The 25,521-nt window shown below is 44.4% G+C and overlaps 1 protein-coding gene across 4 annotated transcripts; it reads right to left on the reverse strand.

Moving 5' to 3' along the window:
* Positions 1–8: 8 nt before the first annotated feature.
* Positions 9–23,475, reverse strand: LOC118084361 (A-kinase anchor protein 17B). Of its 4 annotated transcripts, XM_088664485.1 has the most exons (6): positions 22,983–23,254; positions 15,409–15,501; positions 14,359–15,146; positions 12,870–13,000; positions 5,198–5,426; positions 9–3,986 (listed from the first exon to the last, which is right to left on the reverse strand). In XM_088664485.1, exons 3-6 carry the CDS (start codon positions 15,130–15,132, stop codon positions 2,520–2,522), a joined length of 2,601 nt encoding a protein of 866 aa, XP_088520611.1. In that variant the 5' UTR covers positions 15,133–15,146; positions 15,409–15,501; positions 22,983–23,254; the 3' UTR covers positions 9–2,519. The 4 variants fall into 4 exon arrangements, with proteins under 4 accessions (XP_088520611.1, XP_088520610.1, XP_060126398.1 ...); XM_088664484.1 differs by lacking the exon at positions 15,409–15,501 and having other exon boundaries at positions 22,983–23,475; XM_060270415.2 differs by lacking the exons at positions 15,409–15,501; positions 22,983–23,254 and adding an exon at positions 23,286–23,463.
* Positions 23,476–25,521: the final 2,046 nt, after the last annotated feature.

Here is a 25,521-nt window from a genome sequence, read left to right on the forward strand (position 1 = left end):
TATCTGCATACATTGCTTCATTACTACTTTATTGGAGCAGAAGTTAACAAACATGGATGGTATGCTAGGGAATGCTTATTCACATGAAAATTACTATGACATGAAATAAAACATATTAAAAGTATAAGCAAAAACTCAAACTATAATTTGTTCCTCTTCTTACAGCTGTAACTATCTGGTGCCATAAGCAACAACCTAGCTTGCAGCAGTCAGAACTGCCTATTCTTGTCAGTAGAATGGTTTCAGGTTGTATTCCTTGACTGTCTTTATTTTGCCCGTTCCATGTTTCATAAAATTATAAGCAATAACTGAACAGAATAATTTCTATGGGCGCAGACTATATAGCTATGCTTTAGAAGGTCACTTACTCAAAGAACAAAATACCAACCAGCACTTAAATAGATTTTTTTCACTGCTCAAAGCATTCCCTCTTCAGCAGATCCATTGAGTACAAAGTACAGCACCCCTAGCCTGTGAAGAATATGTGAAAATATGGACTTCTTGCTTTCCAGTTCAGTCTTTTGAAATGAAAGTAATTAGTTCTGTGACATTTAGGAGGGGGGGATTTCATTAGTTCCCACACAACATCAACCATGATTTTAATTTAGCTCTCCCCTCTCAGCTGCAAGCCCCACCTATTCTTCAAAATAAATTAACTTGGGGGCCAAACTCTGTGTGAAACGGGTATCAGGTCTCCTGATATGGGTTTGTTTTTAAAAAAGAAAAAGAAAAGGGGGAAAAAAGAACAAGACACTTTAAAGCAACCTTGGTGCATCCTGCTTTAACTGGAGCAGTGATGCTGGGCTCTAAGGGGTGCTAAAGCCCTCCCTTCCCCTGCTGTTTCCCCCCACCTATAGTCCCCTCCTGCCATTGACTTCTGTCCCATGGCGGGGGGGGAAAACAGATACAACTGGCCCGCCACTTAAAGCGATGTTTCTGTTCCAGGCGTCCATGCACAAAGTTGCGCAGTCAAGAACCCCCAGAACCGTCCCCGTCCCAATACAAGGCAAGGGCTGTTTACCAGGCTCTGGAAGCTTCCCACTATCTTCCCAGAGCCTGGTAAGCAAGGAAAAATTGCTGCATGTACAGGTGGGAGGAAATAAACAGCGTGGAATGGCACGCTTACCTCATTTTTATGTATTTACCATCACCACCACCCCAAATATATATATGTGTGGCCAACCTTACCTCTATCATGCCCACATTTCCACCTTACCCTGACGCTAGTAGGGAATTACTTATTATTAGTAAAGTGATTGGGGTGGGAAGGCCTAAACACTTCCTCCCAGCTCCACTACATTGATTGCCATCTGAGCACCCTGCAACTGCTCTTTCAAAAGAAAAAGGGGGGAAATGAATGGCAGGAAATCTGATAATGGCTCTCCTCTGTCATGTGTAACAGCTGGATAATAAAGGGCAGAAGATTTAGGCAGAATTAAAGGAGTAGCCATTCAAACCATAGCACCTGTTATTCTACTCAAACCATTCCAATAAACCCAAAGGGGCCTGCCACAAAAAGGGTCTGGACTGAGAAGCAGAATCTGGCACACAACACATATTGCCCAATGCTGGATGAATCTATGCTAATTACAGAGTTTTCTGACTAAGTGGCATATAAATCTTTCTAAATAAATAAAATAAAAGGCTTCTTGCAAAATAAATAATGGTAATAATTAAAAAAAAAAGCTTGAGTATCTCAAAATTGCCACGTTTGCAGTAAATTATAAACACGTTTCTTCTCTGCCTTTTGGATAAATGTTTCATCTCTCACACCATCCCCTTCCTGACATCACTGAGGAGGCACTTTCTTTTTTTAATCTTATAAATTAAACAATTTGTTCAACTAACTCCTTTAACTGTACAGTTACTAAGAAGCATTTTCCTATTCTGTGGCTCCCTCCAAAATCAGCAGGGACCATTCACTTCACTTGGCTCAGATTCTGAGTAGATCATGCACTGCATTAACATTTTTTTAATAAAAAAAAATTGGTCATTAGTACAGATGTTGAATCTGTTGACCAGTTTTTGCCAAGCTGTGTCTGCCCTCTCACGCTCTGCCAGCATGCACAGCAGCCCAAGCAGAGCACCCAAATCACCAAAGGTGATTTATTTTAAAGTCCTTAAGAGGGCCTAATTTGAGCTTTCAAGAACCACCCCCCATCACCCCCCCCCAAGACCAACCAAGTTAGCATCCTCTTCCAAGTTCTCCTCCACAGACTGTCTCTGCATATGGAGTGAATTATTTTGACAGGAAACAAAGGGCATCTGTTTCCACCTATTTTCTTAACAGCAAGTCCCCTGAAAACCAGGAGTTGCAGCAAAACCTCAAGAGTGAAGGAGCTGCTCATTAATGCCAAAAGGGACTTGCAACAACTGAAAGGTGCCCCCACCCTGCTCCACTCACTTCCTTGTCTCACCATCCCACCACTTCTCTCACCTTCTCTTACCTGCCCTATCACCCTTCCTGTGCTAGCCTTCTCTGCCTTTCATTTATTTCACACCCATTCTCACCGGTCTTATTAATGTCTACATTCCTCTTTATCTGCCTTTGGGTGGGCTTCTTGAAAAGGAGACCCACCCAAATGGGTGGCATATTTTGCTTTTACTTCCCCTGGCAAGGTGTGAAGGGTTTTACATTTCATTTTGTGATGGAGCATCTTGCTATACTTCCTCTGCATCTTGCCAAGAGACTCCAACCCTTCACAGTGGTTTGCTTTAAAGAACTGTGGTTCGTCATCAGACAAATAGTTTCCAGAACCTCTCTCTCTGTTCTTCTTCCTACCAGCTCCCCTCTCCTCATCACTAGATGTCCATTTGACTCTTTGTACTTCACGCCTTACTTTGCTGCTGGTTCTTTTGCATGTTGTCATAAGCTTTTGCTTGGAGTGCTTTGCTGACTCAGAGTTTGAGCAGAAACTGCGTTTGCTGCATTCAGTGTCATCTTCATAAGCAACATTTTGGACACGAATCAAAAATTCTCTCACCCTTTGCTCTCCGAAGGGCCACACCTTCCACCTACCACCGTTTTTTCTTTCTTTTTTCTTTCGTGACTCATTAAGTGCCTCACTGAAGGATTCAGAATCACTGCTGATCTCTTCCAATACATCCTTCAATTTATTCACACGGCCAACTGGCTTGCATGATGCCATAGCCATCATTTCAGTGTCTTCTGCTTGAGGTTTTCTATCATGAGTTGCATTTACTAGGACAGGTCTAGGCAATTCACCATGCGGCGTTCCTTCTTCAGTCTGATCTGACAGATATTTGCACCACACCTGATAGTTTTTTGCAAACTCCATAGCACACGCCCGGCTCTTTGGCATGACCTCAGGTTCCTCGTCTATTACTTCCCAGTTATCACGACCTCTGGAGCTTTTCTCTTGGGTATTTGGTACGCAACTCAAATCCGTCATACACTGCCTATCTTTGTTCTTCAGGTTAATCTGGAGGTTGTTCTCATTGGAATACACCACCCTCTGCCACTGAGACTTATCCACTGGGCCATGCACTCTTGGAAAGACCCGTGCATATTTTGGGGTTTGATAGCAGTTGAGTAAATAATGTGTGAATTCATCAGTTTCGTATACCTTGAGCTTCTTGAATTCTCCTTCCCTGGAAGCTTTAGGGGAGCACCCAACTAACAAGTGGCTGTCATGGGAGCTGTCTGGATCCACATCTGTTAAGTAGCTGGTGATGGTTCCAGCAACTGGCCTCTTCAAAGTATTTCTCTGAATGGGATGAGGTAATGCAGGCAACTTAATTGGAATGTACTGCTCCTCCTCCTCCTCCTCCTCCTCAATAAAAGCATCAGCCAATTGAGCTGACTGACACTTGGATTCTCTCTTATTCTTCGACACTTTTTGCCCAAGACAGTTTACTTGTTCCTTTGGTGCATTCTGTATCTGAGATACAGAGGAGTAATTATCCCTTTTGTTTTCAAGATCCAGCAGAGGCTGCCCTATTTGCTTGGATGCTAGTACAACGTCCTTAAGGGGGGGGGGGAATAAAAGAATGAATTATAGCACAACAGAACAAGGGACTTGAGCAGAAAGCAAATAAATCAGCAAAGCCTAATGATAAATGATTTTATGTACAATTTGGGCTAGTCCAAGGCCCTTCAGTGCCTAACACAGGAAATCCAAATGGCATCCACCCACCCAGGTCAAACAACCTGGAATCCACCTAGAGAAGAGGTAACCAACATGATGTGCGGCCAGAAGCTCTTGGACTACAATTCCCATCATGTGCAATGGCCTGGGATTGCAGGAGTTGGGGTCCAAGAACATTTGGAGGACAACATGGATGGATTGCTTTGTCCTAGTGATTCTACTAAAATGCAAAAGCTGCATAAAAGCATTGTTGTGTTTTAACAACTCGTCCCCACCCCCACAAAAATGACTTCTGCATAACCTCCCTGTGGGTTGTACTTCATGGGTGAAATCTGCCTCCCGCCCTGCCAGTCTTAGCAAGACACAAAATAAACTGCTTGGGAAACACACTTAAGACTTTGTTCACTGTAGGAGTTGTCTCTGCAGACTGCTGTTTGAGGCGGTTCAATTTTTCCATAAAGGAAACCTGTGGTTTTGTTTTTGTTTTTGTTTTTTAAATGCCAATTCACTTAAAGCCACATTTTAAACAGCTCACGAAGCTGTACAAATCATAGCCTTTAAGATACAAGCCAGGTTGATTTGGCTGTTTACGGAGGAAAAATAATTATTAATGAAAGTCACTTGCCAGAGGCAATAGTCAAATTGCAGGTTTACTTGCTTTCGCTTTTTTAATGATAACTTCGGAGTTGTTCTACTAAAATAATGATCCCACACAAGCAAGCAAGTTTCGGCCCCACCTCAATAATTCACAGCAATTTCCTATATGGAAAGAGAACTTTCACTAATAAGCATTTGTATGATCCTTTATCACAGGATGAAATGGAGAAGTTATCAAAAGCCTTACATTTTGCTGAGGAGTTTACTTAAATTGCTTTGTTCTCACTCGGAGTCAACATGTAAGTCTCCCAGCGCACCCAGTTCAATACATCAAAATGTGGTGTGCCGTGGAAACTGAGAAGCCTACTGCCCACTTGTGGCGAACTCTGCTATCATAAATGCCTACAGCTGTCTACAATTTATTACATATAATTTGTGAAAACATTTTTTTTTAAAAAAACAAACCCTTAGAATATTTTGAAAATCCTTACTTTTACTTTGTTTAAGAGCAAGGAAAGCAGCCTCGTAGACTCCACTCTTTTCCGAGTTATATGGTATTTCTTCTCTTCCCAATTGAGCATCTTCTCTGTCCACAAATCTTCCTCATCTGTTACCTTCTGCTGCTTTCTTGGGGGTTTAAAATCCCAATCTATCTGCCTTTTCCCGTGTCTCTTCCTCTTTCCTTCTCCAATTTTCTTTTCTTCATCATCGCGTCGTTTTCTAGGCAATTATTGATATGGGACAATTTAGGTGTGGGAGGGAAATAATTTTACAGTTTTAACCCTTGCAAGGTAGAAGGGAAGATAAGGAGGTAACAGGAAAGGCTTCCACCCTTGAAATCTGTTTGGACACAAGAGAGAACACCTCCTACAAATTTATGTTTTGAAATGTAAACATATATACTTCACACATTCTAAGGAGATGCAAAATGTTTGAAGATAACCTCAGGGCAGCTTTCTCTTGAACCGTCTTCTGGTCCTAACATTTCCCAGTACTGCATCTAAAGTTACATGAGCTGTTTCAAACACTGCCATAAACCATGGTTTATCATGACAATGCTGAGCCTAGTCTCCCAACCCTGTCCCCGCCCCCTGGTCCTTCACCGGTGTGGCAATGAATTAGGACACTTTTGCTCAGTGGCAGACCTACATTTTGGAAGCTTGAACTGTTATGCGGGCCCCTTTGCAATCAGAAACAAGGTCTGGGTACCCACTGTTATCTTCAACAGAGTATTCCGTGACAGATCACCATATATATATAGGGACCCAGGTGGCGCTGTGGTTAAACCACTGAGCCTAGGGCTTGCTGATCAGAAGGTCGGCGGTTCGAATCCCTGTGACGGGGTGAGCTCCCGTTGCTTGGTCCCAGCTCCTGCCAACCTAGCAGTTCGAAAGCACATCAAAGTGCAAGTAGATAAATAGGAACCGCTACAGCGGGAAGGTAAACGGCGTTTCCATGTGCTGCTCTGGTTTGCCAGAAGCGGCTTTGTCATGCTGGCCACATGACCTGGAAGCTATACGCCGGCTCCCTCGGCCAATAATGCAAGATGAGCGCACAACCCCAGAGTCGGTCACGACTGGACCTAATGGTCAGGGGTCCCTTTACCTATATATATATATATATATATATATATATATATATATATAATCAGATTTTGATTAAAATTGCTGTCCTGGACAGATTATCTCACATGTCAGTCACTGGTGTGAAGAGAAAAAAAAATTCCTATGCCTTATAGCTTTCGAGTCATGGGAGGGATGTTATATACATGTGTGGCTAAAGTCGTTTCTGGGGACCCTCCAAGATTAGGGGCTCTGAAGCTTAGATCTGCCACTGCTTCTGGTATTTTAGATTAGTGATATGGTTCTTCTGGACTGATTGAAAAGCAAGGGTAATTTGCACTGAATACATTTCTGATGCCTAGACAAGGAACCCGAGCAATCCCTGGGCAATAGTGAAATGGATGAGGACAAGTTACAGGTAGGTAGCCGTGTTGGTCTGACGCAGTCAAAAACAAAAACAAATCCTTCCAGTAGCACCTTAGAGACCAACTAAGTTTGTCATAGGTATGAGCTTTCATGTGCATGCACACGAAAGCTCATACCTATGACAAACTTAGTTGGTCTCCAAGGTGCTACTGGAAGGATTTTTTTATTTTGTTTTGGATGAGGACAAACAAGCTGAGCTTGGATCCTGGCATAACAGAGGCACTGTGGGTGAGCAGCTCCCTTGTCTGAGAAATTGGTTGGTTCCTAGCATGGATGAGGTTTAGGGAAGCTTTTAATGTTTGATGGATTTCTGTATTTTAATATTTTGTTGGAAGCCGCCCAGAGTGGCTGGGGGAACCCGGCCAGATGGGCGGGGTATAAATAATACATTATTATTATTATTATTATTATTATTATTATTATTATTATTAATATGAGGTTGCACTCTCCCCGAAGGAGAAGTTTCACAAACTGAGGTGTTTCCAGATCCACCTATGTCACTGGAGGCTCAGTTAGCCTCAGCGGCTGGCAAGGCCCTTTACCAACTGATTTGTCAGCTGTGGCCATTCCTGGACTGGGAAAGTCTTGCCACAGTCGTTCATTTGTTGGTTACATCAATATTGGACTACCTACAACTCCCATGATCCCTAGCTAACAGGACCAGTGGTCAGGGATGATGGGAATTGTAGCCCAAAACATCTGGAGGGCCAAAGTTTTGGGATGCCTGAACTACTGCAATGCGCTCCACGTGGGGCTTCCCTCACATTTGAGCTAGAAAATGCAGTCAGTGATCATGCCACAGCATACCACACTAAGAAACCATCTTGTTTAGGCAAGCCTACCCAGATGCTTAGAAAGTTGAGGTGATGTGTGTTTTAACTTTGTTTTAAAGCATGCTTGTGGTTTTTATTTATTTTCTTGTTTTATCTTTTTGTAAACCTCTTTGAAGGGTTTTTTTTTGTTTTTGTTTTTACAGTCAAGCGATCTATAAATGTTACGAAATGATTAGTAAATAAAAATATGGTATAGCATGTTCACTTATACTGTATTTGTTTTTTAAAAGCTAAGAAACCCAACTTTTCTCCCCAATTCTTACAGAATAGTTTCTACATATCTTTAATGTTCCTTCATTCTTGCTGCGCCGTTAGTGTGTTCATACCTGCAATACTGATAACCTAACAACCTTCTTCCCTCCTTCACTGGCTTCATTATAATGATGCCAAACACGAGGATTATTCCCCATCACTCCTGAACAGGCATCATCATTACTACTCAGGGAGTGCTCAGATGCACTACAAAAGCTAACAGATTATATACAAACACTTTCACCTTCCCCAGCTCAAGAAAAGAAATAAGACACTCGTCTGGCCTTGTACATTTGCTGACCTTGGCTCTTTTTTACAGGCACAGCTATAGACCACTTTGCTTTCAATTTAATCATTGTTCCTAACCTCCAGTCAACATTCCTATGCCTCCACAGGGCAGAAAAATGGTCTCGTGGCACAGAATGCAGTTCTAAGCAGTTCTGGCCTTGTAAGTTGCTGAGCCCTACTGCAGACTGAACAGAGCAGCTAATTCCCAAACTCTGTGCTGTGTGAATAATAATAAATAATAATAATAATAATAATAATAATTTATTATTTATACCCCGCCCATCTGGCTGGGTTTACCCAGCCACTCTGGGTGGCTTCCAACAGAAAAATAAAATACAGTAATCAATTAAACATTAAAAGCCTCCCTAAACAGGGCTGCCTTCAGATGTCTTCTAAAAGTCTGGTAGTTGTTTTTCTCTTTGACATCAGATGGGAGGGCGCTCCACAGGGCGGGCGCCACTACCGAGAAGGCCCTCTGCCTAGTTCCCTGCAACTTGGCTTCTCGCAACGAGGGAACCGCCAGAAGGCCCTCAGTGCTGGACCTCAGTGTCCGGGCAGAACGATAGGGGTGGAGACGCTCCTTCAGGTATACTGGACCGAGGCCATTGGGCTTTAAAGACAAACTGTTAGTATGTTTTTTTCTGTTGTAAGCCGCCCAGAGTGGCTGGGGCAACCCAGCCAGATGGACGGGGTATAAATAAATATATTATTATTATTATTATTATTATTATTATTATTATTATTATTATTATTATTATGTCACGTGAGCATATATAATGTTCCTGCGAGTTCAAAAGAACCCAGCCACAGAAGAGGATGCTTCCAGTATCTGTGTGAGTCACTGCTCTGATCTTTCATCCTCCTAACCTGTCACTGGATGTACCAGTAAATGGATCATTCTGCCACTCCTCATGGAGTAACATAGAACATCCTGGTCTGAGAGGTGGGTGTCTGTTGTGTCCGTGCATGAATCACTGCTCCGACCTTGCCATTTTCTAGCTAGGAGGGCCCTTCTAAAGGCAGGTGAATTGTAACTCACATAGTATAAAAGTAGACCTTTTCCAGGAGCCTGAGTGAAGCATGTCTCTCCAAATTTAATTCGGAGGAAGAGTGCCAGAGTTCTCATAAGCCTGAGAAGCATTGCAGAAAGGATTTTGTAAGGGTTCTATAGACCAGAATGATTCCTGATGAGAAAAATATTTTGTAAAATCCTTGTTGATTTTCTAGGAAACAATTTCAGTATGCAGCCAACTCGGACTTCTGTACATATCAGTGGCTCTCAATGTATGGAGGGGTTATGTTCCAAGGATATCACCTAAAGCCCAAATTGTGTGTAGTCAAAACACATTGCAGGTGGGATTGCCCAAGTCTTTTTTCCCCCAGACACCCACTCATTTTCTGCCCTGCCTTTGTTAATTTTTTTTTTTTTGCCTACCTCATAAAGCTAAATGCACACAAGTTTAATGAGCATACGTTGCAAATTGCCTGTAATAGGAAATCCCTGGGCCTGAGGATCTGCATTTTATATCCTAATTGCTAAATAGTCTTAAAAGGGGGGAGGGGTAAAATAAAGTCTTGCAAAAGCTGAATTTGTTGAGAGTTTCGTAAATCTAGTGTTACTATTTCAGTCTTTTGGCATAACAACTCTTGTTCCGAACACAACAAAGGAGGTGGAGCCCAAGGCTCCCTGCAGAATAAAAACATATGTGCTCAGATGTAATCTGGCATTGAAGAAGCCCTCTGGAGAGCTAAGGAAGGTTGAGAAAACAAGTGGTGACACACATTTATCTTTGGACTCAGCGGCAAAACCTAAAAACCAAATTACATTATATTCTCTCACAAAAATTGATCTAACTTCAGTGTAGACATAATGCTGTTATACAGAATTTCAGCAGTTGATAAAACAAAGCAAACTGCAAAAAAGTTCTTATGCAACTATGCACCTAAGGTTCATCCTCATAAAGAATAGTCAATTGTTATCTATTAATGTAAGGCAAAGTACATATTGCCCTTTCACTGAAGGCAAGTTTCTATTTATTAATTACCATGCAGAGGCAACTCTGAATAGAAAAGAACTAAGCATCTATGGAAAAATTCATGCAGCTATATAACCAACAGCTAAAATGGCAAAAATATCCTTTTTAAACTCCTTTTCTGCTCCCCTTGGCAAGTCTGAACAGTAAAATGGCAGAATTTGGAGTCTGCTGGATTTTCAAACACCCAATAACAGCTACCTGAAGGAGCGTCTCCACCCTCATCGTTCAGCCAGGACACTGAGGTTCAGCTTTAAGGGTCTTCTGGCGGTTTCCTCACTGAAAGAAGCAAAGCTACAGGGAACCAGACAGAGGGCCTTTTCGGTAGTGGCGGCCGCCCTGTGGAACACCCTCCCATCAGATGTCATGTCAAGGAAATAAACAACTATCTGACTTTTAGAAGACATCTGAAGGCAGCCTTGTATAGGGAAGTTTTTAATGTTTGATGAATTATTGTATTTTAATATTCTGTTGGGAGCTGCCCAGAGTGGCTGAGGAAACCCAGCCAGATGGGCAGTTATTACTAGCTGTCCCGGCCACGTGTTGCTGTGACTCATCCCTGTGACTGCCCCCACCCTGTCCCGACCCATGACCTATTCTGCCCCCTCCTCCCCCCACCCCTGGGTCATTCCCCCCCACTCTGTCCTGACCCATGACCTATTCTGTCACCTCCCCACCCCCACCATGGCTCATCCGCGACTGGCCACACCTTGTCCCCCTCGCAAACCCCTGTGGCCTGGCCGGTTCCCCTGCATTGGTGTTGTTTTCTGTTAAAGGCCCATATTAAGTTGGTTGGAATGTTCTGTTGTGATGTCACTGATAGTATGCAGCCAATGGCAGCAGGTGAGGTGTATGTTCCTTTGATGTCCAGTGGAGGGTGCTATGTGTTGTTTTTGTTTTTTGAGAAAATTCCGTTTTTACCTGCCAAAGGTTTGGCATGTGTGGAATCTAAGGTTATGTTATGTTGGCACTTGCGTATTGGTACTGGACGCTGTGTCCAAATTGGAATGCAATCGGTCAAGCGGTTTCCAAGAAAAGTGGAAAGTCCCAAACACGGATCCTTTACATCTATAGTAAGTAATACAGTGGTGCCTCGCTTAACGAATGCCCTGCTTAACGAAATTTTCGCTTAATGAAAGGTTTTTTCTAGCGGAGGTTGCCTCGCTAGACGAATTCGTTTTCATCTAGCGAATCACGGTTTCCCATAGGAATGCACTGAAATTCAATTAATGCGTTCCTATGGGCAAAAAAAATCCGAAAAAAATTCAATGCATTCCTATGGGATTCGCTAGACGAATTTTTTCGTTATAAGAAAAGACCCATGGAACGAATTAAATTCGTCTAGCGAGGCACCACTGTATAGTATAGTAGTAATATAGTATAGTATACTAAGTATAGTATAGTAAGTAATATAGATTATTACTTCCTGAAACATGTTTTCAATAGCAGGACAAATTAGTAACCAGATAGTAATCCCATGGCCAAAAGTTGGACTGTTGATATCTTGCTAGTTTTCTCCAGTAATCTAGATCAGTGTTTCCCAACCTTGTGCCTCCAGATGTTTTGGGACTACAACTCCCATCATCCCTAGCTAGCAAGACCAGTGGTCAGAAATGATGGGAATTGTAGTCCGAAAACAGCTGGAGGCACAAGGTTGGGAAACACTGATCTAGATGTCTTCACTATCAAGTTTGCACCTACAGAAACTGTTATGAGTTTGCGGGTGCCAGACCCTTCTAATCCCTGGCTCTAGCTAGTGTTCAAAACTACTCAAACCAAGCTAGCCTACTAGTAAGGTGAGCAAAGGAAGGGGGGGTCTGTGGAAGGCAGAGTATAGGAGTGATATGATCCAGAAGTAAAGCTGCAGGCTGGAAAGCTAGAGAGGCAGAGCACAAGGTTTGATGTCTACTAAATCTAAGGCTATGGCTATGATAGAAGCAAGACCCTATTGGGGTGTTAATGCTGTGAACCCCTCCATTGTAGGTTCAGTCTGTATATATGTATAAATAAACCATATATCCGAAAGACACACAGTCCCCCACTGCGCCTCATTTCCAAAAGAAAACACAAACCCTGGGTAAGCGCCCAGAACCCCTGGAATCTCACGCTGATTGGAGATTGGGGTGGCATGTAAAACTAATAACAGCTGCAGATAAAACATGAAGTGAGAAACAGTGTTTTGATGTTTGCAGCCTTCTGTTAAAAGTCCTTCAGTTTTATTAGTTACACTGAAATGTACTTTGGGGAAGGAAGTAAAATAATCACGGTAACGTGAATGCTACAGGAGCACACAATTTAGTACTGGGTAAACAAATTAATTTCCCAAGACTCAATTTTCATTTGTTTTTGTTTTTAAAGAAATGTTTCTAGCCCTTATGGCATAGTATAAGCCCTTATGGCATATGTATAAATGCCTGCTGAAATCTCACGAGGCAGAAAGGTGTCTGGAAAAGATTTCAAGTACTTGGGGGGCAGGTTTTCAGTTATCTCACATAGATATCCCAATAACTAAACAAAATCTGAATTATGCATAACTAATAAAATGGCAAAAAAGGGAAAGTATGCAGATTTTCTCTACTTGCATAAACTTAGGCAAGTCACAAGGTCCAGCTGATTTTGGTACACAATGTCAGTTGCCATTATGCAAAGAGAAAGTATGGAGCCCTCACAGCCACAAGAAACAATCCTCTTATCTCAGTTTCCCCACTAACAGGGCATGCTCAATCTTGTCTTTCGAAGAAGAAAGAAAAAGCCACAGAGATTCCTCACCTTTCAATCCCTTTTCCCCCTCTGTCTTCTTCCCTCTTTCGCGCTCTCTCTAGTTCTTGCAGAGTTAATTTTTCCTGGTTTCTCTGAATTATAGCACTCTCACTGAAATGATCAGTAGTATCAGGTGTCACCTGTTTAAAAATTTAAAAAAGGACAAATTGTAGCATCGCTCACTCAAACATACAAAATCTACAAGGTCTCCAGAGCCAATTTCAAGATCTCAAATAGAACACAGGGAGCCTTAACAGCATCTGGACAGTCCCTAAACCACTTTGGCTCAACTATCTCCATACAAGAAAGAAGGCTTTGCTATGCAGCCCAACACAGATGACATGAAGGTGGCAGGAAGACTCATGCTCAAGTAAAGGAAGAATTATATTGTGCTACTGAGAAATAATTGCTGGTGATCATGACCCAGCATGAACACTTCCCATCTGGTCCCTGTGCCAAACTGCAAGCTTCTATTTTTGGAGCAGGGGGTTGGAATTATAAAGGCAGTTTAAAGATTCAGTTGGGATATCCCCAAGGCTCTGAAAACCAGCTGTTATTTGCCCTCAATTTTAAAATGAGGATTGGGCATCTTTCAAAATTCTCCCATATAAAAAATGAAAAGAGCTAAAAGGTGTCCGCGTAACTAGGCTACACACATTTAATGAAATGAAATGAAATCCAAGTAATCTAAGAGGTGAACAAAGTGAAATTATTTTCAAAGCTGCAATTGTACACCCATTAAAGACCAAACATGCAAATAATGCTGAAAGATATTCCAGTTAGGTAGCACCAGAAAATGCATATTTTCTAGGAAGCTGTGATTTATTCTCTGTAATCATTCCAAGTTTCTGTATATGGAAGCAGATACCCCACACAAAGAAGACCAAAGCTGTCAAAACCATATGGCAGGAAATGGGGGGGATGAATTGTGCCCTTCAGTTCTGATCCAGAGAGTTGTGAGACCCCTTGCAACAGCATGGAAGGGGGTACAGGAGGCTGTAGGATAGGCAAACATCACTTCTCTTCCATTAATGCTGGCTTCTGCAAGACTCTTCCACAAACGGAAGGACTCCTGTTTCCTAAAGCATGTGGTTTCCAGAGGTTGTTGAACTGCAGCTCCCATCAACTTTGAGCCAATATGACTAATGGTCAAGGATGACAAAAGTTGTAGCCCAGCAACCTTGGAGAGCCACAGGTTCCCCATCCCTGGCACAACACAAAAACTCTGGTGCCACCTGAAAGGGTGGCAGATTAATTGTGGAACGTGACTCCCACCATCAGATGCAAGTGGGTTGATGAAGCGTTTTTTAGTCCATGAAAAATTTAATTCAGCATATCCTTTCATGGGACTAGATTCCACACCACTAGGCACTTCCACCTACGGTATAATGCCTAGGCCTATGCCAAAATAAAATTGCCAGCCTTTCAGGTGGCATAAGACTTGGTAGTTTTTACAGCAACAGACTAAAAATAGCTGCCCCTAAGCAATACTTCTTACCTTGATGTTACATGCAAGAGCTTTTCCATCATCCCCTTTAAACATCAGCTTCATTCCCTTAAATGTCTCCATAGCTTTTGAAATAGATGTGGACTCCTGGTATTGGACAAAAGCTTCAAATGTCCGCAGGTTCAAAAGGGCACGCAAAGTCAAATTATCCATGCTTCCTCCCACCACTTCTTCCCTATAAGGGTCAAGCATAGGGATATCTACATTCTTGATCTTCCCAAAATTTTCAAACACTGCTCTCAAGACATCTTCACTTGGTGATTGACTACCTGAGCCTTTTACTGCAAACCATTTGCGTGGCAATCCTTCCAAATGGATGCAATCAGGACTATCCTTTCTTTGTTCTGCTAAGTCTTCCTCTGGCAATTCTCTAGTGTTCAAAGTGGGTTCCAACTCCTGAGCAGTTAGCAAATCAGAAAATGGCTCCATGACAACCACTTGCAAATCATCTTTGAAGCAACTGACTTTTATCATCTTGCCATGAAGCTTCTCCTTCAGGCTACAAACCAAGCGCTTGGTTTCTGCCTCTCCCTCAAACAGAATGAAACCCTTAGTGCTCTTTATAAGCTTAACACTGGTGAACCGGTCTGGACAAACCATATTCTTCAGCTTTTCAATCACTTCCCACTTTGATACGTGGGTAGATCCGGTCTGTTCTGGAAGCAGCACACAGATTGTCAATTTCGCTACCGGCTTAAGATAGAGTCGATGAAAAGCACAGAGCTCCATAGATTCTGAGGTATCATATACTACAGTGTGATTCATGATGTCCAGAGGTCCTTTAGAAAAACAATTAAAGAGGGGCAGTTATGATAAAGAGCAAATAAAGCACGCTCCTTTATATTCTACATAGTTACTAGGGGCAGCTGCTTGCACCATGCAAACGGTGCAAGGTGACATTAAACACAGCTGTCATTCATACCATACATCTTTCAAGCTGGACCTGTGTTTTCCAAATTTCTGACCAGTACACTATTTTCTGAATTAAAATTAGAGGCACATTTAGACCTAAAAATGTTTGCTCTTGCAGAATGATCCTACCTTTGCAAATTTACTTTGAATGAAGGGCCTTTTATTTCAATGGAGCTCAATGGGATTGCAACCTTGTTTGTTTGCTATTTTAAAGGTTATTGTCTAAAAACACAAAAATTTTAAAATGATATACAGTCATCTTAAAAATGGCATACAATAATCCTAAAGGGTTGGTAGGGAAGATATATAATACACACTGAGGAGTGTTAAATACAACACACAGTCTCAATAGGATCTCTTATTGAATTACAGAAGAATTTGAAATTAAGTCCAAACTCCCAGCAAAACGTACACACACACACATGAAAACCTATGCAGATACAAAAAAGCATTTGCAGCTGAACTACACACCACTACTGGATAAATCACTAAGCATGTCACATAATGCCAACCAAGAACCAATTTGAAAGAAACCCAGTAAGATAACCAAGAAACCATTTAAGATAAAATACACACTCGTGGCACATTGCAAACTATGTTTACCCAGAAATGAGTTCCACTGGTCTTACTCCCTAGCAAGTGTAATTAGGACTACATCCTTCAAGCTCTAATAGCAATGAAAGAATTGCAGCTAATGTATCCAAGCTCTTTTTAAAATTACAGGTAGGTAGCCGTGTTGGTCTGAGTTGAAGCAAAATAAAAAAATTCCTTCAGAAGCACCTTAAAGACCAACTAAGTTTATATTTTGGTATGAGCTTTCGTGTGCATGCACACTTCTTCAAATACACTAGAAACAGAAGTTAATTTCTTCTGTTTCTAGTGTATCTGAAGAAGTGTGCATGCACACGAAAGCTCATACCAAAATATAAACTTAGTTGGTCTTTAAGGTACTTTTTAAAATTATAATTGAACTGCTGGGGAAACGGTATAAAAATATTTTAACAAAGTCTAAAACAAACTACACAAAAACTGCTTTCTGAAACTTTACATATCTACAAATATACCGGTATATAAACACAGCTTAGTAATTCTAGCAAATGAGTACTTTAGGGAAAGTCTCTAAACTAAGCTATTTCCAATACAATTAGAACATGTAAACTGCACAAGTCAAACGTTCTTTTCTGTTAAAAATGACTATTGCTTTTAAAGAGCATCTGCAGTAATCAAAAATCTATTCTGTCTTCTTAGACAACACCCAGTCAAGCAATGCAGTTTCTGTGTTACATGGATGAACTAGTTTCCATTAACATGGCAAAGAAATGCTTCCACATTTCACTCACAACTATGTTAAGTTTCAAGGCAAGATACACATACTGTCTATGTGTATTTACTGCTTCATTTATAACAGAGGTCAAGTGCATAAGAAATCTACACTCCAAGTTTGGTTTAGCATAACTTAGCGAAATCTGTTCCTCACACTATGCTATAATTAATTACACACCTTGGAATGCAGTGTACTTTGAAAGGCAATATAATCCAGTTAATTTTTTTATCTTGAGATTTTCTGGCTTTTCAGAATACAGGTCATGAATTCCATTCCTCCACACTGTAGTATGTTTCCCTTCTCAGTCTTCTAGTTTGTCTTTAAGCTCTGCACTAGAAATTATATTACGATTTGTAGAGTTTGCATTCTCTCCTAAAATGCCAGAGTTCTCAACAGATTTATTTTTTTTGTATTCAAGTCAGAACATAACAAAATACTCCCTTCTGCTACATTAATATGTTAGGAAGTATACTGGCAAATCCTTGCAAGCTCTCTTCTGAGATGTCAGGGTCCAAATTGCAAGACTCAAGGGAAACTGGAGCAAATAATAAAATGCAGCTGCTGGCAAAGCCATCACCTGTTCCCATCCTTTAAAAAACACCTTGATCACAGGTGTACACCCACATGTGCTGCTGCTTATCTTGTTTCTTAATAAACATCCCAGTAAAATACATACACCCATTGAAGTTCAAACACAACGCTGAAATGGGCTATATAATGTCCTTTGCCATATTTTAAAACAACAATAACCAGAAAGCATCCTATCTTAAAAATTAAAATCACGCAGAAGAGAATTGGGGTGTAGCACATACAAATAACTAACTTCTAGATAGCCTGGTAAGTGTCCAAGGATGCTGGAAAAAACAACTGCAGTACCAGGCTCATCTGCCTGCATCTTGGTTCCCATTGGTAAACTTGGACTGTTAAGACCAGTGGTGGAGCTTCATGCTCCGGCGTTGGGGGCGGAGAGCAGGCGGGGGTGGGGCTGGTGCGCGTCCCGGGGGCTGGGCGCACCGCCCGCAGGGGCATGGCGTGCATTCTGGGATCGCGTGGACCACCCCACTGGGATCGCGCAGCTGGGGGCCCCCTCTTCCTCTGCCCCTGGTTAAGACTTTCGTTCCACAAACAGAAGAGGATGTTTTATGAAGCAAATCAAAAAGAAATTTGTTCCTATCTTCAATAATACTGCATTGATGGTAGACACTAGAGAGGAATTTATGGCTGAGCAGAAGATTATAGTGAAAGCTATAAACAACCTGTACCATAATGGTCCAGCTGCAACCACATTCCCACTGCATGGTGATGCAACTGACCTTTTAGCGGTTAGCAGTAGACTCGCACTAGTACTGTCATGCTGCAGTGTGGGTTGTAACACAATTCAACCCCTTCTTCCTGAACACAGGCATCCTATTTTGCTTCCATGTTCACAGTCCCTTCTCCAGAATCTGTGCATCTTCAAGGAAGGCTTTCAAGCATGTTTAGAGCTATTTTAATTTTATAGATGTACTAGCTGGCCCTGCCACGCACTGCTGTGGCTAATCCCTGTGATTGCCCCAACCCTGTCCCGATCCATGATCTATTCTGTTTGCACACACACCCCATCGCTTATCCTTGTGAATCCCCCAACTCCTTCTTCCCGGTAATCCCCACCCAGGGGAGGTGTGGTTCTCTGGGTGATCCTGGTATTTGGGGGGTGGGAGGGGAGGGTTGAGGAAAGGTGAGGGTCCTTGGGGGGTCTTGGTATTGGTTGGGGAGGGTATTGTGGGTGGGGGGTCTTCAGGGTACAGTGGTGCCTCGCTAGACGAAATTAATTCGTTCCACGGGTCTTTTCTTATAGCGAAAAAATTCGTCTAGTGAATCCCATAGGAATGCACTGAATATTTTTTGAATATTTTTTTGCCCATAGGAACGCATTAATTAAATTTCAATGCATTCCTATGGGAAACCGCGATTCGCTAGACAAATTTTTCATAAAACGCATTCGTCTAGCGAGGCAAGCTCCGCTCGAAAAATCCTTTCGTTAAGCGGAAATTTTGTTAAGCAGGGCATTCGTTAAGCGAGGCACCACTGTAGAGGGTTGTAGTGGGGGTTTGTGGTGAGGTGGGATACTGAGGGGGTTAGTGTCCATGAGGGTCATGGGTCTTGATTGTGGAGAGGCGTGTGGAGGGTGTAAGTCCGTGGGGTGTGGGGGTGTGGAGTGGGTTTGATCGGGGGGGAGGGGGTCACGGGAGTTAGTTTGGAGAGGGGTAGGGCTGTTGTGGAGGCGGCCTGGTCCGTGGGGGTGGCGTTATCGGTGGCGGCAGGATCTGTGGGGTGGGGGTGGGTCCCAGGAGGCGGCGGGATCAGTGGGGGTGTGGGGTGTGGAGTGGGGTTGCTCGGGGCGGAGGTGGTCGTGGGAGGTAGTTTGGAGAGGGGTAGGGCTGTTGTGGAGGCGGCCTGGTCCGTGGGGGTGGTGTTATCAGCAGTGGCGGGATCCATGGAGTGGGGGTGGGGTGGATCAGTGTGATCTCTGAGGCGGGGGTGGGTCCCAGGAGGTGCGATCCGTGGGGTGGGGGTGTGTGGAGTGGGCTTGCTTGGGGGGGAGGGGGTCGTGGGAGGTGGCAGGATGGGGGGCGGGAACCGTGGGGTGGGGGTGTGTGGAGTGGGCTTGCTCGGGGGGAGGGGGTCGCTGTGGAGGGGCTTGGTTGGGGGGGTCACTGGTACGTGATCTCCTGGGTGGGCGTGGGTCCCTGGGGAGCGGCCTGGTCTCGGGTGTGCAATCTCCGAGGCGGGCTTGGTTCCCTGAGGAGCGGCTTGGTCTCGGGGCGGTTTGCTCTCTGTTTGAGGCGTGGTCTCCGAGGCGTGAGGGATTGTCCATTGTTCATTGAATGTCCATTGGAAGGCCCAAAATTTTTGACCACAAATCCAGGTTTTTACCTGTGTTAGGTGTGTCAGCTGGTCAGTGTAAGTGCATGATTACCTGCTCTCATGTGACTCTAAGGTTGTGGCCAAATTTCAGGACAATTGGGTAAGTGCTTGTGGGAGAAAAGTGGGGAATAACACACATGCACCTTCACCATTTTTAAAGATATAGATTGAAAGAGCTGGCATACTGTTTTTACATAACTGTACTTTATATTACTTTAGCCTTAGAAAAAGAAGAAGATAGAAACACCCTGATGCTCCTTTTCCTCCTAACCACCCTTCTCAACTGTCCCACTATCAAAATATCATTACATTACTTGATGTGATAGGATGACACTATGCCCTTTCTTCTGCAAGCAGGAAGAGTATTCTCGCCAACTGTGCCCTGCTTGTGGCAGGCCATCTGTGGAAAGGATTGCCTTTTACCTGTTCTGAAATTATTTTGGGACCATCAAATACCTTATTATTCCATGCTTTTTAACTGATTTTACTGGTCCTATCTGCTCTGAATTTTGAGTGCTGTTCCTGTGAATTTTGTTGTTCTTGGTTTGTTTTTGTTAGTTACCATGATAACTCTATTGAACGATTTTAAAAGATAATAAAATTATCCAAGCAACTATTTGGTTTTATTTTTACCCTTTTATCTCCCCAGGGTCTCGGTGAGGCAAAAAAGACTAAAACACATACTGGAAATATTGTGGCGTCATGGCAGTTAGGCCAATATTATGCCAATTTATGATCAACCAAGATCACTCTATTATGTGATCAAGCATAGTCAAGCAGAAATTTGACCCTTCTCCTCAATCCAAGCCTAACATTGGCTCTTCCTAGACCCTATCAATACTTGGAGATACCAGTTCCTGCTTCCCATAACATATAAATCCATCCCACCTTTCAATCTACAGTATGGTATGCAGTCTTCAAGCATCTGCTTCCTTCAATTCATATCTAAAAGGGGGCATATCTCCCTCTGGTGTATATACCACAGAAAGGCACTAGACTAGAGTTTAACTTATAAATTGTAAAACACAGTTCTCACAAATTGAGCCTATTCTCATCCATAAAATGAGACCTCCACTACCCTCAGCTTCCAATACTGGACTTCATAACACCTCTTCTTCCTCATCCACATATATGTTCCTCTTAGATAAGCTGCTGCTTCCTAAACCCAACCCCAAACAACACCTTCCCCCAGGTATTGCCCTATGTACAAAAAAAGAGAGCTAAGTTCTTTTTCCTTCAATCCACCCCAAAGCATTTCCACATTACATTTATGTGACCCAAACACTTCTATTCAGTGGGCCTCTCAGTACATCCTCATCTGGCAGCACATGCACCCAAACATGCACACACTGCATGTGCGGTCCTTCTCACATACAGCTCCAATAACACATGCAGAGGCAAACACACCCTACACATCCAACCCCAAGTCATGAGCAGGCTTCAACTATTTCCCTAGGCCCAAACGGAAATAGTCTTTCATACAAGTCTCTTTAAATTATACACAGTAACACAGCCATAGGTCCTCAGCTTCCTGCACCCAGCCCCACAGAGTTGACAGACCCTAAAGTTTTTCAACGTGCTTTTTCTCCCCCCGCAACTCCACCCATGACTCCTTGAGCCAATTCAGAAAGCACCACAGTCCTTTCCAGAGGCCTCTAATCCCAATCATGTCTCACACCCCACAGAGTCCTGGCCCACTCCACTCTCCTATGGCTTGCATATTGATCCTTCTTCCACACCTCTAGGGCCACAAATGACCCTCTCTAATGCCACAACCCACTCATCTCCTTAAGAAAAGGCCTTTGCTGCAATATTGTGGTGTAGTGGCTATACAGTGTGAAGACTAGGGCTGGGGAGACCCGAGTTCAAATCCCCACTCAGCCATGTAGCTCACTGGGTGGTCACGGGACAATCTCCCAGTCTAGCTTGCTTCAGAGTTGTTGTGGGGATAAAACGGGAGCCAAGTGAATGCCACCCTGAGTTGGCTAAAGAGCCATAAATAGTTTCCCACAACCCAGCCCCACACAAAGCTTTCCTCACATAGTCCAGAGAGCAAAGTAGTTTTACTTCGCAAACCCTTCTCCATGAGGGAATAGCCCTTGGTTTCCTGCAACCTAGCTCCACAGGGAGATTCCCTGGCACAAGCCTCAGAGCCCCTTGTGCCCACCTTCTTCCCCACTACAGGGACTTTCCTGAAGCCATGCAGACAACCCACCCCAATGGGGATAGTTCCCCTGTTCCTGCAAACCTGCAGAGCTGAAAATCCCCTCTTGCTTTTCAAACACAACCCAGTACTTAGTGCCAGGCCTCTGCTTCACGCACCCTCAGGCCTTGCTTATGCCTCACAAACAGCCAACACTTAGCACCCCTTCTTCCACTCCCACAGGGCTCCGTGACACCAGCCTAGCCCTTCCCACTCCTCCTGCTTCTTCCCACAGGCAAGCCCCCCCCCTGCCTTCTTTGAACACCCCAGAGAGCACCTCATGCCCCATGCCCCCTTCTTCTGCCAATGCAGGGGTTTCCCCCACCCACCCCTGCAGCCCCAACTAGCACCCAGCCATTCAACACCACTAGGATCCATGGATGTAGCCAGTGTTTGTTAGGGGAAATCAGGCTTCACATTACAGGGGCAGGCTTCATGTTGGGGTGGCAGAACCCCACTTAGTTATTTTTTTTATTTACTTGTTGGGGGGCAATTTGCCCGTCCGTCTTAGCTATGCCCATGCTAAGACCTCAGCCACCCCCTACAGCCCTAGACCACCCTCCCGCAAGCCATGCAGCCAAGCCCCCCCACCCCCTGCACCCCTAGATCACCCCAAGCCATGCAGTCAAGCCACCCACCCCCTGCACGCCTAGATCACCCCTAAGCCATACACCCAAGCCACCCACCCCTGCACCCCTAGACCACCCCCCAAGCCATAGACCCAAGCCACCCACCCCCTGCACGCCTAGATCACCCCTAAGCCATAGACCCAAGCCACCCACCCCCTGCACCCCTAGATCACCCCTAAGCCATACACCCAAGCCACCCACCCCCTGCACCCCAGACCACCCCAGCGGGCGACAGCAGGGGACGAAGACCGTCCACCGCTTCCTAGGGACGTTTCTGCCCAGCAGGCCTCCCTCGCCATCCGCGCCGACGACCCTGGCCCACCTCCCCCTTCTTCCCCGCCCGACCGCCCCACAGGTGCTCCCGGCGAAGCCCACAGCTACAGCCCCGAAACCCACCCCCGGGGGCAGAGGCGGGCCTGCGCTCCCCAATCCAGCCCCATTCCCTCCCACCCCCGCCGGCCCTTAACACTTCGCCCCCTCCCTCCCCCGCCTCCCAGGGCAGGCCTCGAAGGGCGACTGCCGAGCCCCCCGCTCCGCTGCATGGGTCCCCCACCAGCATCCCCCCGACCCTCCTCCCGGGGAGAGGCCTAGTCGCTGGCGGAGGGCGAAGCCGGACCCGCGCCTGGCTTCTCCCTCTTACCGGTGAGGCCTCCGCCGCCTCTCCCGCCGCCGCCCCCAACCGGCTCCTCGCGGCCTCTTCCTCGGGCCTCCCCGGGGCGGAGCGCGCCGGGCCCCGATGTCCGCGGGGGAGCTGGGGAGCCTCTGCTGCCTCTGCTTGACGGAGCCCCGGGGCCTCCTTCTTCTTCTCCTCCTTCCCCTCCTCGCTTGTCAAAGGGACGTTGCCTTGCTGCTGGGAAGCCGAGCGAAGCAGGAGCCCCTAGGACACCCAGCGCTGTTTGCCTTTTATTGCCCGCAGGTGGAGGTGTCCCACCCACCCACTCACTTTCCGTGCGGACCCGATCCTATGCTCGGCTGCGCTCGCGAGTAAAAGCCCCCTCCGAGGGTCCTTCCAAGCCAAGGGCTGCTGTTGCTACTACTGTACTCACTTGCAATAATAATTAAAGGTTGTCCTTTTTTTTTAAGGGAGGAGGGTAACAAATTGAGACAAATTGCATTTATTCGCTTTGAATGGCCGTCGCAAAGTCCTCTTTTTTATCTTTTTTTTTTTGCTCTTCCATATATGGCAACCCTAAAGTGACCATAATAACAGCGGTCAATTGACAGGTTTGCAGACGGGTCCTAACTGACCACGTTTTATTCCGCAAGGAATGGCAGCGCCATGCAGGTGGTTTGTTTTTGTCGGAGCCAAACTTTTGTCGGAGCATGCTTGTTTTCTCCTGCTCCGGAGGGTAAGGACTCGAACCAGCGGATTCAAAGTCACAGGAAATGAGATTCCGCATCTGAACATCAGGAAGAGCTTTCTGGCAGGAAGAGCTGTGCTCGACTGTGGAAAGGACACCCTGGGGAGGAGGGGAGGTTTTAAACAGAGGCTGGATGGTCATCGATCAAGGATGGTCTAGTTGAGATTCCTGCATTGCCAGGGGGTTGGCTGGATGACCCTTAGGGGCCCCTTCCAACTCTACAATTCTCTGGTGCAGGTTTGTGCAGATTCCTGGGGCACAAGGTGGATGCAAGGGGTGCATAGGATTGCAGCCAATCTCATGCATCGTAGGCTAGGGAATAAGTCCCACTGATCATGATGTAGATTGCTGCTGTGCTGGCTGATCTACCACCCTGCTTATTTAGAAGCAAGAATAAGTTTTTTTCCTTTTCAAATAATACAGAGCATGGCGAAATCACAATAAAGAAAACCTCCCCTTCAGTAGTTTTAAGCACTACTACAGGTTCCACATGATACCTGTACTATACTGCATTGTTTAGTGTGGCAGCACCTGCACTTTGGAACTCCTAGCCTATTGCGATAGAGCAGGAGCCTTTGCTATACTCGGCACCTGCTAAAAGCATTCTTGTTTATGCAAGCAACCCCAGATGCATAGAAAGTTGAAGTAATTTGAATCTGTTTTAATATTTTAGCTTTTGTATGTTTTAAAGTAGGGTTGTTAATTTTTCTTGATTTTACTACTATGGTGAGGGGTTTTTTTTGGTAAACCACTTTGCAGGTTATTTTTAAAAATAAAATTCATTAAATAAATAAACAAACAATAAATACAAATAAAATAACAAGACAAAACACACAATCCACCCTGTAGATTTAAGTATCTGTCCACAGTCACCCACTTGTTATCAGAGGCCCAGAATCCACATTCCTTTCTAAAAGAATACTGTATGAAACAAAGTCAAACCATTTTTGCAAACATGGGGTCCCTTGTCTTTTTGTTGGTTTCCATATTCACATATCCTGTCAGTTAACTTGTCCGTCAAAGCTGGGCTGCAGATTTGTGACAACCACACATTTCAAATAAATCTACAGTATATTTAATGTTTTCCAGTCCCCAGCTATGGCCAATTGTGCTGCGGTCATTGGTTGTGCCTTAAGGTCTTTAGAGCATTAACGTGCTGCACACACACACACACACAGTACAGGCAGTATTGCTATTTTAGAATCAAGATCCTTACATTACGAGTCCCATTTCATAAAAGACTTTTTCCCAAAATAGGTATACCTGAGGGAGCATCCACCACATGTGAAAAACAGAGGCTGGGTATATACCCCAGGAGGAAAATATACAGCAAAGCCGAAATACCATCAATGGACCATGGGGCAGAAGTGGGAACACCCACACTTCAGAGAGATTTGTCTGCCCACAAATTCCCATAAAATGAATGGACATCAAAATAGAACTGTTCAAGGACATAATCCTGTTGACAAAGAAAAGCTTCTTCTCCACAGAAACGAAGCAATCAGAACAGAAAGAACTAAAAATGCATTCTTAAAGAAGGTACCCAGGAGCAGGGATATGGTACAGTCATACCTTGGTTCTGGAATGCCTTGTGACTTGAACGTTTCAGCTCCCAAACGCCGCAAACCAGAAGTGAGTGTTCCGGTTTGCGAACGTTCTTTGGAACCCAAACATCCGATGCGGCTCTCATGGCTTCTGATTGAGTGCAGGAAGCTCCTGCAGCCAACTGGAAGCCACGCCTTGGTTTTTGGAAGTCGAACAGACTTCCGGAACAGATTCCGTTCAAGAACCAAGGTACAGCTGTATTTGAAAGCTAAT

This window comes from Zootoca vivipara, chromosome Z2 (genome assembly GCF_965207765.1).
Source record: "Zootoca vivipara chromosome Z2, rZooViv2.hap1.1, whole genome shotgun sequence".
NCBI lineage: Eukaryota > Metazoa > Chordata > Lepidosauria > Squamata > Lacertidae > Zootoca > Zootoca vivipara.

Excerpts from the sequence above, each read along its gene's own strand:
- LOC118084361 (XM_088664484.1), bottom strand. The coding sequence starts at position 15,132 with ATGAATCACACTGTAGTATATGATACCTCAGAATCTATGGAGCTCTGT. Across the intron at positions 5,427-12,869 it reads GGGGGAAAAGGGATTGAAAG|AAAACGACGCGATGATGAAG; the intron begins GTGAGGAATCTC and ends ATAATTGCCTAG. Across the intron at positions 3,987-5,197 it reads TGCTCTTAAACAAAGTAAAA|GACGTTGTACTAGCATCCAA; the intron begins GTAAGGATTTTC and ends CCCCCCCTTAAG.